This window comes from Helicoverpa zea, chromosome 18, assembly GCF_022581195.2.
Source record: "Helicoverpa zea isolate HzStark_Cry1AcR chromosome 18, ilHelZeax1.1, whole genome shotgun sequence".
Taxonomy (NCBI): Eukaryota; Metazoa; Arthropoda; class Insecta; order Lepidoptera; family Noctuidae; genus Helicoverpa; species Helicoverpa zea.
The window spans coordinates 1485464-1501768 of record NC_061469.1 but is presented as its reverse complement, the minus strand read 5'-3'; the positions used below and the strand labels follow the sequence as shown (position 1 = coordinate 1501768).

General features: G+C 35.2%; 2 protein-coding genes across 2 annotated transcripts in view; both read right to left on the bottom strand.

Annotated features, from left to right (window-relative positions):
• LOC124638646 (S-adenosylmethionine decarboxylase proenzyme) overlaps window positions 1-14578 on the bottom strand; it is a 37650-nt gene extending 23072 nt beyond the window's left edge. The window contains exons 1-2 of the mRNA XM_047175640.1: window positions 14213-14578; window positions 13474-13560 (exon numbers count right to left, since the gene is read on the bottom strand). Coding sequence (XP_047031596.1) covers window positions 13474-13560; window positions 14213-14334 — 209 coding nt within the window. The 5' untranslated portion in view covers window positions 14335-14578. The remainder of the gene's footprint in view (window positions 1-13473; window positions 13561-14212) is intronic.
• A 467-nt stretch (window positions 14579-15045) lies between these two features.
• LOC124638647 lies at window positions 15046-16275 on the bottom strand. Its single transcript, XM_047175641.1, has 2 exons — window positions 15683-16275; window positions 15046-15414 (listed from the first exon to the last, which is right to left on the bottom strand). The coding sequence occupies exons 1-2, from the start codon at window positions 15974-15976 to the stop codon at window positions 15133-15135; spliced, it is 576 nt and encodes a 191-aa protein (XP_047031597.1). The 5' UTR covers window positions 15977-16275; the 3' UTR covers window positions 15046-15132.
• Window positions 16276-16305: the final 30 nt, after the last annotated feature.

Below are 16305 nucleotides of genomic sequence, written 5' to 3'. Positions count from 1 at the left end.
GAAAAAATATATGAGCAACAAAAATCGTAGGCATACCTGAAGTAAACGATGACTCAGATGTAGTAATTGAGTCAGTTGGATCCAACGTTGGTGATACATCCAATGTTGGTGATATATCAAATGTTGGTGATATAACCAATGTTGGTGCAAATATTATGTCTGCATTTAGTGCGAGGATAGCCCCATCACTTGTGGTGTTTATATACAACCGCCATGGAACTTTCCGAGTGATCATTACGTTGCCATCTGAAGCCCCTGTTACAGCTATTCCGAATATTTTGTCTGTTGTTTCATTTACTAGAGATAGGAATTTGAAGTTTGGGTCTAATTTCAAAATTCTGTATCTAGTAAGCTGCAGATAGATACATAAGTAGATAGTTTATTGGGAACAACTGTTAGCGTAGTCTAGGACGAATGTTTTAGCTAGGGAAGTAAACAGGAAAGCTTTGGAATAACCCGGTCTTGAATTTGGGAGTCGCATCCGTTTTGTTGAGCAGTTCACTTTTATATGTAAATCGTAGAGTATATTTTCGACATGTCCGCCAATAAATAAATGCGTTCGTGATCTTTGCAGATTGCATTATTATTTAGTTTTTTCTATTGACAATATGTTTAAGATAATCAATTTTTTCGTCTTCTATTTTTGTTTTAACCATATTTTTTGCCTGCTAAAAACGTAATTTTTGAGTGGCATGTTTTCGAAGAAATTGATAACCAACAAACAAGTACTTGACATTATTCATGGTTAATTAGATAATATTTTGGACAACGCAAGCTCACGTCTGTTTACTCGTCAGTATGACGCCAAATCTAATGTCCCTCCTATATTTACGTCAAACGACTTTCTTGTACTAAAATAACATGTAAATCAGGAGTTGGGAACACCTAGGTTTCGGGAATATCTAGTACAATATCTTCTGAAACATGGTTGAGATTCCCTGGTTGCTTACACCAATGGTTTTGAATAAACGCCAATTCAAATGTTACCTATCCGTCGCATTGCGTGAGTGAGGAGCACTTAGTTTTTAGTGATGTGATATTATTTCTTTTTAATGTATCATTTTGTATCCATTTCATTTGTTATTCCGGAAAATAAAGATAAACATTTCCACGTTCCTATTGGTTATTGGCTGTGTACTTTTCTAAATGACAATAATAGTCATTCAAAAATATTTAGGGTCAGAGGTCCCCGAAGACTATAAAATCATGGCCCTTTTAACATAAATTTTCTATAGATGTTCATAACAGCCTTTGTGATCCCTTTATTGTTATATATCTCATTGAACAAAATTAAGTGCGTACATTTTTATGGAGTACGCCGTCAACTGTGTTATCTTTCCCTTCAGAATTTCTGTGAATCCAATATATTCGAATGAGTCTAAGAAACAGGATTTTATGTACCTACTGTTCAATTTTGGGTTTGAGTTATTTCCTTTTATATCAGGTTTCAATGTACTCTTACAGAAGAGTATCTACGTAGATGTATGAGGTACTCTCTGTATGTATACATATTAGTACAACTTTACAATAAGAGAATCACAGCAAGAGCATGATACTAGATCATTTGCCATATGTACGAGCTACACATGAACTGACTGCCAAACGTGGTATTGGCAAGATACATGTCTCCCAACCCATTTGATACATCAAACAGACCCATTTAAGAGAACATTTCCGTACTCAGAAGATAAAGTACTGCGACAATGCTGGATAACATACAACAGATAGGAAGGTATCTAGATGAGAGAGAGACTTGTAGCAAAATATAAATTTGAACTACGATAATCAACAACGCCTTATAAAACCTTCTTGGCTTTTTAAGTGTAGGATATATTTTAGATGAAGTTACTACAGAAGATTAAATAGATCCAGAATTATATAAAATCTTACTTTTCGTAACAATAAAACGGGAAATTGACCTAATAAAAGAACTAGCTACAAAAGTTGGAACTCGCATATCGAACACAGCACGCTAGCTAATCGAAATATACGACGTACACACGTGCTGCAAGTTGCAACGATTAACAATTAGCATTGTTTACTATCAAACACATAGTGTACTGAATATGGTACTATTGTTGTAATAAAGGATGGTACGTGTCCCTCTGATAATGTTTTCAATTCACAAATGGTCTCTTTGTCTTTGTTACGTTAGGTTTATGTTCAATTCTGATATTGGTACTTGGTCTGAGTATTTATATCAAAAGCTTTAGCAAAAACAGTGAATATTTTCCTTCGTTAAAATAAAAAAAATACTTTGAGCATCATCCATATAAATTAAAAGAAAGAGGCTGGCTTTAGTGAAAAATAATATTTTCTGATGAAAAAATCAAATTGATGATTGATAGGGAAGTATCGTATAAAAGAAGAAGAAAATACCATAGCTCATATAAGTCGAGATACATTCAAGTGGATGATGGATCGATTGGCATTTAATAGAAACCACAGCAAAAATCTACTGAAGATTCAATTGGCTAAAACGTAAAGGCTTAGAAGAGATGTCCTATGTTTTATTTTATGGATGTTTTGTCCTCTGCCAGTTCCATAACTGCATGGATACAAGGATACAATAGACGTAGGTCACGTCCATCCTCACAATAGTCTTTGTGATTAGTTTAAACAATAGTTAATTGGAAACCATTGATGGACTCCCAGTGTCAAATGTCGATTGCTTATTTATTAGGGATTTGGCTGAGGTGCAAGTGCTGTAGGAAATGTTGAATATTTTTAGGCAAATATAAAGTTTGGATATCTAGGACGCTAAGATCTTCAGTGAAAACCTTTAGCAATGATGTTGAAGAAACTATTATTGCAATAACTAGAAGAGCCTATCAAACTTGCATCGGCAAACGAAATGACATAACAGAAAAACCCTACAGATGCTTAAATCACATTAAACAGCATTAAAACCCGGAACGTAATTCACGTCACTACATGTCACATCTAGACGACATTATGGATGCACGGCCGTTGCTTTCACTCTCAGATAGTTGGCTTTTCGCCTACCTACGTCACGCGCACGCCACTACGTAGATCCACGTAACTGGGCTGAAATGGTGCAGATGGTTTATGTATTTCAAGTTCTATAGGAGTTGTGGTGTGTTATGAAATAATTTTGTTGGTGTTGAAGAGTTTATTTTTATGCTTATTAGCTGATTCTGGTTTTCCTGCTAGCATAAGTTTTGTTTTTTGTTTGTCAGCTACGTCTTGGAAGCTATCATTTCTGTATTGATAGATACTACATATACTGATACTCAAGAGAAAGTATAAATCAATATCTATAACAACTTAAGCTTCATTGGTGATAAGTCTGTCTGGTTGGTATAAAATCGCACTTTAAACCTTATCACTTATGTAACAGCTGTCATGACCTTAAGTAGCTCGACAATTAATTCAAATGGCACGAAGTACTGTGTACTATGACACTCAATTGATATGTCAAGTGTTCGTCAAAGCGAGAACTTTTAAATGGACACTTAACGGTTCAATAGATTTCAATGAGTGCAAACTGTCAATAAGTGCAACAAATCAATCAGCCTTGGACTGCAACAGAACTGCATACTTCTTTTGTTATAACTCATTATTGCTACAAATTCGAAATATGAAAATTTTAATTCGAAAGAACGTTTCGAATGCGCATAAGCACCTTCACGCTAATTATAAACCGTGATTGATCCCTTGTTCTTATATTTTACGCTATATTTTCATGGATCTACTAAGAATTAAGATCACTTCTAATAATATGTACATGATCGGTACGATTCTGAAAAAAACTGACAAAAAACAACCGGTGAAATGACACCTGTCCCGTTTTTATACAACTTGTATTTATTATTATTTCGATTGCACATAATTTTTGGCAATCGAGAACGATGCAGTTACCTAGGCTAAAGCAAACAAATGTTGCTATTATTCATCCAGTTTAATTATAGCAAATGATCATGCTTCGATGACATGACATATCATAGAACTAGAAGGTTCGATTGACAAAGAAGAATAATCGCAGAAAAATTAACGGAATGGCCATTGCTATCAAGGCCTCTTTTACAATTAAAAATCATTATCATTGACACTGAGTTTGAACTGGTTGATAACCCTTCAAAAACTGGCCTGATAGCCTGACCCGGGTACGATAGCAGTGACGTAGGGTTAAAAGTACAACACTAAAATGTTCGACATGATAGGCACGTGCCATGTTTCGTCACTATGGCGACAGAATTCGTCACAGATAAGAAAATTACATAACCAGGACACTAAGAATTTCGAAGCCTTTAGGGCCTTACTACAAAAACTTTAAACCCTGTTTTACACTTGTCTAATAAAATTTTGGCTGCAAAATGAACCATATGTCAACGTCATAATTTGACATTTTTTTAGACAAGGCATAAACTGACGTTTAAAAGTTTTTGTGGTAAGACGGTTAGTATTTTGATGCTAACGAACTGACTAGAACTAAACACAATTTGTGAACGATAATAAGACATAGTATTGAAATCAATGTGTGTCAGAGAGAAATGCTTGAGATAAGTGGCTAAATAAAGACATAATTGGCAGACGTGATTATTTATGTTGTTGATAAGGTAAAAGATGTAATTACGAAATATGTTTCAGTGTGCCAGACACTGGCTACATACGGGCACTAGTATTTTGATCGTATTTGGAACTACAAATCTTTCAATTACATGTCCAGACTTACAGATTCTTTGATCTTATAAAATGTAGACTGGTCAGATACCGTAGGTACTTTTAGCATATCTGTCTACATATGTTTTGAGTGACCAACCGAAAATATTAGGTCAACGACTTTTAAATACTATTAAAAGGCAATCAATTAAATACAGCTGTTCTGTTTACTACGAATGATAGATCTTTTATTAGTACTAAATGGACATTTATCTACAATTTTACAGCAAAACATGTCATTAAACCTGTGTAAACTAAACATGAACATCTGTCACATAAATTTATACTAATATAACAAAGAGGTACAATTTTTGTTTACACCCTGAGGGCTCCGAAACTACAGAATCTTCTTTCTCTGATGGAAAGCTACACTCTTCTCGAGTAACATAGGCTATATTTTGTCCCGGTACGGGCAGATACAACCACGGGAAAATGGCTAGTTTTTTTTTTTTTTTTTTTTTTTTTTTTTTTTTTTTTTTTTTTTCATCTCAAAGTTACTATGCCTTTACAGACTTAATCTAATGCGACATAGTACCTACTTACAATTATTATTTCCTTAACTATATCTTAACTACACAGTACAAAATAACTACTACATTTTTTATAATCCTTACATACTACACAGTAAGTGGCCCTTGTGAACTCGCTCAGTGTACAGTTAAATATGTCGATGTGCTCAGCCACCGTGTTGAGAGTGCGCAGCGCGCGAGTGAGCGGTGCGCGCTGCAGCAAGTTAGTGCGCGCGCGCGGCACCACCAGCAGCCACCGCCCCACGTACTCGTCCGGTACACAAAAACCTATCTCTGTTAGAAGACCCGAATTTTTTATGTCACCTCTCAGAACTCTTAACAGGTAAGTCGCCAAAGCCACTTCACGTCTGACTTCCAATTTGTAGTAACCTACCATACCGAGGCAGAATAAGGTGGGGTACAGTACAGTAATGGATATCCCGGATATATCTTATACATTTTCATATACATAAAACGTATATATTTGTTATGTATGTTTTTGTAAAGAAGAAACCAGTAGCGTAACTAAGAAACATGTTCGCTCAAATATTTTCCATGTAACAGGATATTATTTTATAATTAAGCCACTTACGACTGACGTACAATTCCATTCAATTGAATTGAGCTTGCAATACGACGTAATGGTTATAACCCTCAAATGGTCGGAGGTCATGCAGGTGTCATATTGTATGGGTCAGTTGGACCATAAATCATTTAAATAATGAACGGATATGACAACGAAGTGATATTTGTTCGCACTTCGTAAGTCATTTTGTAGCGTTTAGGTGCCAGGTTTTAGGTTTCATTGACTTCGGAATTGTTAGTTAATCTGAAGGGCATTTCAGTAAAGACTATTAGAATTCTTTGGACATCCTTGACAGTCGTTACGGGTAGTCAGAAGCCAGTAAGTCTGAAGTCAGTGTTGTTAACAGTGGTATTGGGTTGTCCTCAGCAGCGGACGATTTTTGACTAACACAAGTTCTGCGTGAAAAAGGCAGTGTTACTGTTTTCACGGAAATTCGTTACAGATTGAATTAAATTACATCAAACTGAATCAGAGTGGTTATAACATTTATTTTCGATAATTCGCAATCAAGGAAATAATGAATTGGGTCACAAAATACACAACACCTAATTAAACAACGCAACGGGACTGTATCGAATTACGTGACTAATATTCGATAATTTGATTTTCACGAAATTTTATGCCGGCTTATAGGTATTTAGTACTATATATTATTGTTTTGATAAGAATATTTATATGAATGAATTTTATCGTCGTATGAAAACTAGTAATGCCCTATTTTCGTAGTTTAGGTCCTCATCATTTCTGTAAGAATTCAATTCAAAATTTTTAGTTGCATCTTACGCATTTTTTTATGCATCTTTTGCCGATAGCAAAAACTTATATCTTAGGATCGATAATATACAATATTATTTTACCATAATAACAAAGATATTTCAAGCAAGTATCAGGTGCTATTTTCCCGCTTAGTCTACCGACGATGCGAATAAAATCGATAAAGCCTAGGGGTCTAGTAAGAAAGCTAAAAATATCTCACTGAAAGAAGCTTTAAGTAGAACTTCAAGGTTGTACACATTTCGCTTTTCATATACATCTGTAGACGTGTGATTAAAAAATACTTGAAATTGAATATTATAAGGTCAAAAATCTGCATAGGCTTTTGGAGAACCAATCGTAACTAATTTAGTTAGATTTTTTCGATAAGTAGATATTTAGGTACCTACGCCTTTTTACTTGTCGTAAGTAGGTAATCTTAATTCAGTATAAGCTGGGTACACAGGATAAGCTTAATTTGTTCAAAAAAGTATTTATTGGCTGTATGCTTCACGTTTTAAGAAATTGAAAGTGAAACTTCTTTAAATCCTTGACTTATTCAATTCTCCTATAGAAATCCGCAAACCACATTTTACATCGAGTGCTAAATAACAAATAGGTAAACATACTTTTGTTATTGTTATGTAATCGAATAACAAAAAATGAGTCATTCCGAACAAAGCATCTTAAACGATGCTGTTCACTTGAATTAGATTTATGACCTCATGGAAAAATGCTCGGCTGCTTGCAAAATAAACCGGTACGGTCAAGGTCAGACTTGTGACAAAAACTGCGGCAGCGGTGACAGGGTTTGTTGCTAAGTTACGTATGTTATTCTTGACTTATGTTGGTGTAATTATAAAGATATTCAGTTATGGGTGGAAGAGATACTTCATAGAATTTTTAATCTTGGTAGGTTAAGAAGTTAACTCCCAAAAAATGTAGGTTTTCACCATACGAAAAGGCTCCGAAACTACTGATCCGATTAAAAAAAACTCACTGGTTGGTAGCTACACTACCACTATAACAGGTTGGTAGCTACTATAACAGGTCCCATGTAAAAATACGATAGTGAAATACCTACGGGAATTTTTTTAACTACAGTTATTGCACGGAAAAGGGAAAAACACATAAATAACCAAACGTCTGTTATCTTAGCTGTCATGTGTACGAAATACGTTAATTATTATGTAATTATGATCGATTACGATAAGTTATCTGTGGCAGTGAGTGACCCTAGACGGTCGTACGTAAACCCTGTATGTGCCTACTACATTTTATAGTTATTAGCTGTATTTTAGACATGAAAATTGGTTTAAATATGAATAACTTCTGCCAGCGGTTTCACCCGCATCCCGTGGAAACTACTTCCTGTACCGGGATAAAAAGTAAAAGCCTATAGCCTTCCTCGATAAATGGGCTAACGAACACTGAAAGAAATTTTCAAATCGGACCAGTAGTTCCTGAGATTAGCGCGTTCAAACAAACAAACTCTTCAGCTTTATAATATTCAAAGTCAAAGTCAAAGTCAAATCATTTATTTCACTTAGGCTTTCACAAGCACTTATGAACGTCAAAAAATATAAATAAAGTTGATTCTAGTTGCCCATTCCAAAAGTAGCTTCCTATGGAGAAGAACGGGCAAGAAACTCCATGGTTACTCTTTTTAAAAATAATAGGTATTACAGTTTGTATGTATTGATACATACTATAATAACATGCGAAGATCATGTAGAATCACAATAGACAAAGAATATGAGAATAAATAATAATAAAAAAAGGTTAAAATGCTACATGGTGTTCACATTTACAAATCAGTTTATATTTTTGTACAAAGTTACAAACAAACAATCAAAAGAATAACACAATCTTACTAGCGGGTGTAATTTTAAATTCGCAATAATTTGATACTGTCAGTGCGTCCTATGGAGCAGGACCAGCATGTTTCCAAGCATTTTTATCTTGAATATAATCTTCTAATTTATAATAAGCGTTTTTACAAAGTGTGGCTTTTATATGAGTTTTAAACCGCATGTCATTTAGTTCCAGAATGTTGTCTGGTATTTTATTATAACATTTGACACAATATCCCATGAAAGATGTATGTACTTTAGATAGTCTAAACTGCGGGATGGCTATTTTATTTTTATTTCGAGTGTTATAATTATGTCTATCACATATTTTATCAAACAAATGTAGGTTTTTCCTAACATACATGATATTTTCATATATAAATTGGCAAGGCACGGTCATAATATTAATGTTTTTAAACAGTTCCCTAAGAGATTCACGACCACGTAAGTTGTACATGGGTCATTCTAAGTTAAGAGGTAATTCGTTGTATGAAATGGCGGCACGAGTTTTTTTTTATATTTATTTTACTTAAGTATACATTTTTAAATGTAAACGGCTACGTTGAAAACGTTTACAAAGGGGCCAGTCAATTTTTTGGGTTTATCTCGTTTTATAAGTGACCAGGGGAAATACACAATACAGGGGAGAGACAAGGTGTACAGGGGAAGATACTTCATGAACAGGGAAGAGATAAAAAATATAACAAGGTTAATTTTAAGAATCATCTTTATTTATTTTAATTATGAATTATTTATAATCAGACTTTTCATTTCTTAGCAGTCTTATGTGCTAGGTACAAAACATGAAAAACAATAATAAAAAGAAACAAAAACAAAAAATTCTCTTTTGAATAACAGTAACTTGAAATATGGAGAGAAAAAGCAAAAATTCGTAGAAGACGTTTAGCACTCCAAGATATAAGTAATGCTTTTGTAACACCACCATGTTCAGATAATGAAGGCCCACCGCCTCCTCAAAATATAAACAGGCGAACGCAGGCAGCACAGCAAAAGTCAACTTTTTTTTTAACGACGTCAAAAAGCATCAAAAGTCGCAGGCCTTTTATGTGCCAGGGCCGCGGTATCTCTTTTGAACAACCCGCAGCCCTGGCAGGCCTTGGCCCTACTGGGCCCCGCTGGGGATGCTGACATCTCTTTGAGGAGCGCGTGGAACAACGCGCGCCGCCGACACGGGTCTGTTGTCTAAAAATAGACATGAGCGATGAGCCACCCGAACTCACCGCTCACAGACCTACGCCTACGGTGGCCGGGAGTCATCTCGCGACACCCGGCGCCCGTGGTGTCTACCTGCTCCAGCGCGGCGGCCGGGATGAGAGGTGCGAAACAGTCATGCTCGAGAAGAAGGCGACGGCATCCCATTCCCTCTCGCCCCGGACCATGGCCTGGTTCAGGCCATGGTCCGGGGCAAGAGGGCCGGACGCGAGAGGTCGCCGCCGCCTAAAGCCTCGACGAGGACCCGGCGGTGCCCTTCCCACGCAGGGCACTCCTGGACTGTATGGTCCACCGTGTCCTCGGGGCTGTCCGCACAGTGGTGACACCCAGGCGCCTCCTCACGACCGATTCGATGCAGGTACCTCCCGAAACAACCGTGTCCGGTGAGGACCTGCGTCATGCGGTACGTGAGGGCGCCGTGACTCCTCCCGAGCCACTCCTCAAAGAGGGGACTTACCGCCACTATGGTGGCGTGCCCTGCACTGGGTTGCGACAGTCGTTCCCTCCAGGCCACCATGAGATCGCGCCGGAGCTCCGCCCGCTGCTCGACAACTTGCCGCGGCAACGGAGTTCCCTCCCGGCCCTCCTGAGCCTCCTCGCGCCAGTAGTACAGGCGCAAGAAGACTCTCGCCTCCAGATCCCACGGTGGCAGTCTGGCAGTAGGCCAGCTGCTTCGCGGGAGATCTTGCAGCAAAAGTCCACTCGAGCAAGAAAAGCAAGAAACCTGAAAATAAAAAAACAAGCGGAAGAAATAGATCCACTTAAATCTGTGCAGTCCAACGCTACAAAAAAAAACAAGTACAACGATGAAATACTTATCCGGGTCATTTTTAATTCTTTGATATCGTAATCGTTTGCTATCCTCTTCTTTTCAAGCCATTTTTCTGTAAATAAAACGTAATATTGTATTGTAAAGCTAAAATAAGCATAACGCCAAGTAAAGGATTAGAGAAAACTAGAAGTATTAATGGAAACGCGTAAAAATGTATCTCCCCTGGACATTAAGTATCTCCCCTGCCATCAAAAGAGCCAGGGGAAATACGCCAGGGGAGATACATTTTCGATAGAAATCTAAAATAGCCGTAAAAGTATTTCGCGCACGTCATTCACACACAAACATAACAATGTACACCCTATTCATAGTAAATATTGAAGTATATGTTAGTATTTTAACAAAAAATTGCAATGTAAAACTTACCAGAGGAAAGACTGCATTCACATAACTCTTCTGCACCCAGCGAGTAGCGTGAACGAAATGGCCGACAATAAAGGCGGCGCAGTTGCTTATGCGCCGTTTGCTGTTAACTTCACGTTACACACTATGCATTCAAGGTCACAACTTCTACAGACTAGGAGAGCAAAACTGATTTTTGAACGAAAACGAAAGACCAGGGGACGAGACACGAAACTCGGTGGACAAATTTCGGTGTTCATATTTTTTTTAAAGAATTGAAATAAAAGCACTTTTACTTGTAAGATACTATTACTAAGTTTACTGTCCCTATAAAATGAAAGAGTTTATAATAATTATTGAATTTTAACACATTCATAATTACTGATTTACAAATAAAGTCGGTTGGGGGACAGACCAGGGGAGAGACATTTTTCATATATTAGAGCTTATTGTGACTTAATTACGTACATTTCTGCAATAAATTTGAGTGACCACATAGGAAACATTTAGTTTTAAGTGATAAATAGGTTATTTGTAAAGTTTATTGAAAAAAAATGTATTTTTTTGTTGTTGCCGTCGAAAGTACTTCTTAACTTAGAATGACCCACATAGCTCTGACAGCTCGCTTTTGTAAGATAAATATGCATTCAATGTCAGCAGCTCGTCCCCACAGCAGAATGCCGTACGACATGATGCTGTGGAAGTAACTAAAATATACCAGTGTAGCTGTTTCTACGTCCGCTAGCTGCCTCATCTTTCTAATAGCATAGGCGGCCGAGCTAAGACGACCCGCAAGAGATGTTATGTGGGGTCCCCATTGTAGTTTTTTGTCAAGAGTGATTCCCAGGAAAACTGTCTGATTTATAAATTCTAGTTTTTGACTATTGAGTATTATGTCACATTCACTACTTTTTACATTTGGCAATGAAAATCGAATGCATTTTGTTTTTTTTTCATTAAGGGCCAAGTTATTTGCGTTGAACCAATTTTGAACCTGGATAATGGAATTGTTTACGTCGTCTAGGTTACGTCTACGCCGATCAATGTTAAAAATAAGAGAGGTATCATCGGCAAACAACACCATCCTAGGTTGATTATCAAATAGATAGGGCAAATCATTAATATAAACTAAAAAGAGGAACGGACCTAATATGGAACCTTGTGGTACGCCCATTGCCATCATTGAGCCCAGTGAATTTACGCCGTTTACTTGAACTTTAAGTTGCCGATCGTTTAGATACGATTCTAATAACTGGAGGGATGTATCTTTGATTCCGTAATGCTCTAGCTTCTGCAAAAGCGTTTCGTGATTTACACAGTCAAACGCTTTTGAGAGATCGCAGAAAATTCCAATGGAGTCTTCAGCTTCCTCCCAAGCCCTAAAGATGTGCTTGATCAAAGTTACACCAGCATCAATATTAGTATAGATTCAGACTAAAACAAACAATTTAAAGTTGTTTTGATAGGTACCAACCTACATGTTTTTTTTTTAATTATTTTTGTAAATATGTAGAATAGATAGGATACGTAGAATACGTTTCTATAAAAAGGATATATTATTTACTTATGTTAATATGTGCACATTTGCTTATGTTTTAAAAAATAAATTAAAGTAAAAATAATTTTGAAAATTGACGAGGATACAATTTACAGTCGTAGTACAGCCGTTTCAAAGCTAAGCGCACGCAGACAAACAGGCGCCGTATTGCATATTTCGTAGTTTCTCAGATTCTAGTGAAGTAAAATGTTCCTGTGTGATGGTTTTTTCTTATACCTGGATTTTAGTACTAGATACTTATTATGCTAGGATGTACCTATTGACATTTTGTAGTAGCTTAATAAAATAAAATTATTGTACCTTCATAACTAGATACTAATTAAAGATTTTATTACCAGCTACTTAAAATGACAATCTTATATCATTAACATGTGTATTTAATTATAAAATTATTATTACCCTTGTTTATTTTATCACGCATTTATTCCATGTTGCTTTTATATTGCTGTGGTTTGTGCTGAAGCACCTACTTAAACACAGTTTGATTACAATTATCTACTGGTAATTTATTTTTAGACATGATTTAGGTACTTATTTCAGACTTACAAGTATTGTACCTAGGCAAGTATGTAAGGCCTATATGTAAGTACCACTTATATTATAAGTAGGATTAGTTATATAGATATATTCATATTATTTCATATTCATATTTAATTTATTGCTTTGTTTGATGTACTTCCAATAAACAATATTAGAATATTACTGTGATTTATTAATTTCATCAGAGTTTTATTAATTTTTTGTATGTTTATTAAAATGCTATTTTCCAAGTTTACCATATTTTTTTCTATCTTATATTTGTTAAATGTGTTTTTTTTTTATTTAACTTGTAGTTACTGAATATTAATCAAAGTACTTTCTGTTTTTTATTCAATCAAATTCTGTTATTTTCTAAGTTTTTTTTACAACATATATTTTACTATGTTAGGTATATTTGCTTACTAAATGAGTTTTTTATTTAACTTAAATTACTAGGCATTTTCAGACTTTTTATTCAAATGTAGTTTGTTTTTAATTTTGCTTTACTGTTTTGTTTTTTTGGATGATGGTAAGCATATAACCATATATTATATTATTATACATCGTTCCCAGTCATATAAAATATTATGTTTTAAGAAACTTACCTGAGTACATAGGCGTCGACTTGCTCGCTCTGGGTGAAAGAGATGATCTCACAACGCACTATCTTCAGCACATTCTCCCATTGTTGACTGAAACAATACAAATATTATAAATACTAATATTTTAAAACATATAAAAACTCATAAACTGAATATACTATTGAATATTATTGATTTTAGGTGTAACATTTTCTTAGTTTCTCCATTTTTAGAATTTCAGACATCTTAGTTTATATATTTTTTTATTTAAGGCAATTTTTTTATTTAAGATGTGGGTAAGGAACAAACATTCTTTTGTATTGTTTAGTTTACTTTTAAACCAGCATAATAGCAATATATTAATTGTTAATTGTATTACATTGATTGCAGTCACAAAAAATATTTTAAAAAAACGCGCGCCCACCGGGCCCGGCCCTAAAATCGTCCTCAAGCCAACCACGGCATCGGATAAACCCGCCTGCATCCAATAGACGAGTCATTTAAACAGCTGATTCCAGAACCTTCTATTCCAAGATACTACACAACATACACAAATCTATGAAAGAAATCACTCAAGAAAATATAAACTTCGCGTTTCATAACAGAAATTCATCTACATTTTTAATTTTATGTCTAAATCCAATATATTTAGGTTATACAAACGATAGATTTTACCGGTAACCTCAACACAAAACAAAAATTACGTAATTATTAACCAGTAATTTACAAGAGGGAAATGAACTTGTGAAAATGCAATACTCACCGAGTGATTTTTCTCAAATCCGCATTTTTCGCCGGTGTAAACCAAATTTCGATGAGCTTTTCAACGCCTTCGAAAAATTGGTCATTCTTTTCACTATTAGATATTATTTCAGTTTCAGCCATGGCTACTTCTTGTTATTTTTGAGGTTTAAAAGAGCAAAAGTGTTTTATTGGATTTATTCTCACTGAGAACTGAACGCACGAGCGTTTGCAATAGACGTCGGAAGTTGACTGAATCTGAATGAAACGAAATTATTGGCAAAATGCGGGTGAAAGAAGAGATGGATGTATCAACATCTCTTTCTTTCAGAGCGAGCGAGCCGGCGCGTGTTTGCGTTCGGAAGCACTGAACTAGAATAAAGAATATGACATTATCGGAACCTTTATATTTTATCGGTAACTATGTATTGCCATGTAAATATAAAATATAGGTATTCAATTATTTATAATGGGGGAAAGTCCCCAAACAAGACTTCATGGTATAAGCAGTTGATTCTAGAAAAATCGTGGGCGTATTCCCCGTTTGCAATGCGCAGTAATGTGGCCAGAATCATTAAACCTTAGAAATAAATAGCTGAGGACAGTGTGATACAAATAGTATTTTTGATTGAAATATTAATAATTTTGTATACCTTGTAAAGGTTCTAAGCTCGTTCGCGCGTTTATTTCTTTTATTATTTAGTCTTTCATGTAATAATCTCAAAATCTATTGGCAACATTATAATGTCAAAGGTCAAATCCCAATACAATAGTTTTTCTACATTCATGATTAGCATTAAGGCAACAAAAGGAAACATCTTATTCAAATAATGTATTTTTACTAATAAGCAAATATTATAGTCAAAAAATTTACAACAATTTTATTTTTAAAACAAAAACTAAATAACAAATTGAAAATAATTATATAATAAACACAAAATGTCATAAATCCTCGAACTCTGCTACTAATCTGTGTAACCGGCCATCATCTACTTTTTTTACTGCCTTAAACTTTGGTTTAGAAACTGGAATACTGGGCGGAGTATCTATTTCTTTCTCATCTTCATAAAAATCTTCTATGTTCGGTTCCAAATCTTTTTTCACAGAGGCATTAGTAAATGGTTTACGTTCCTTTTTACTTTTTACATTGTCCACTTTGGTGTTTAACTCAATGAGATTTTTGTAGATTTTGTCATTGAATTGAAAGTTTAATTTTTTTGTCATCTGCAAACAAAAAAGAAAATTAAGTAATAACCGACATGCCATTAAGAAATTAAAATATGACTTAGAGAAAAACTGCACGTAGTATGACTAGTTTGTTAAAGTTTAAACCATTTTTGAGAGTATTACATTAGAAGACGTTCAGTGGGTCATCTTAGGGGCAGAGAACCTATGGGACTTTTGAATGGAAGTAAAGAAGTTGGTTTTGATCTTGTGTATGAATAAAATTAAACAGATTACGAAAAGTTATTATTCAAGTCTTTGTACATACTTTAACACACAGCTGTCCTTTATCAACATTCAAATCTTCCGACGAAAGTGGAGGAGCGCTTAATTTCTTCATATCTGATAAATAAGTAGCTATCGCTCCGCTGGTACATAATGTTGGCTGGCTCAATTCGTTCTCTTTTTGCGAGGAACTTGAAGATTTTTGCGAAGTCGTGTTTGAAGAGGAACCGACATCGTGAACAACTTGTTTTCGCGTCGACGGCGACGGTTTTACTTTTACCTCATAGTTTCTGATCAGCGTCTTCTTAATTTTACTTTCGGAAGCGGCTTTGTTCATGGCTAAATTACAATTTGTTTTGATGTACAACACAAATAATTGTATTTGTTTACCTGAAATTCAAAAGAACGCGACGACGTTTTTCTTGTTTGTTTGACATTTCCAATATGCATTGCCATAAGAAGACTAAAAGAAAATAAGATTGCCATTGCTGCACACTGATAAAGTAAACAATTATAACTATTAACTAAAGTTGATGAATTACGGACTCACTACAAAAATATTATTATATCATTACAAAATATAAATAAAGTACATAAACTATTTCTGTAATGCATTTAATCATCTCGATCTCAATCTATCTCCGATTTCCGAACGACATACAAAAT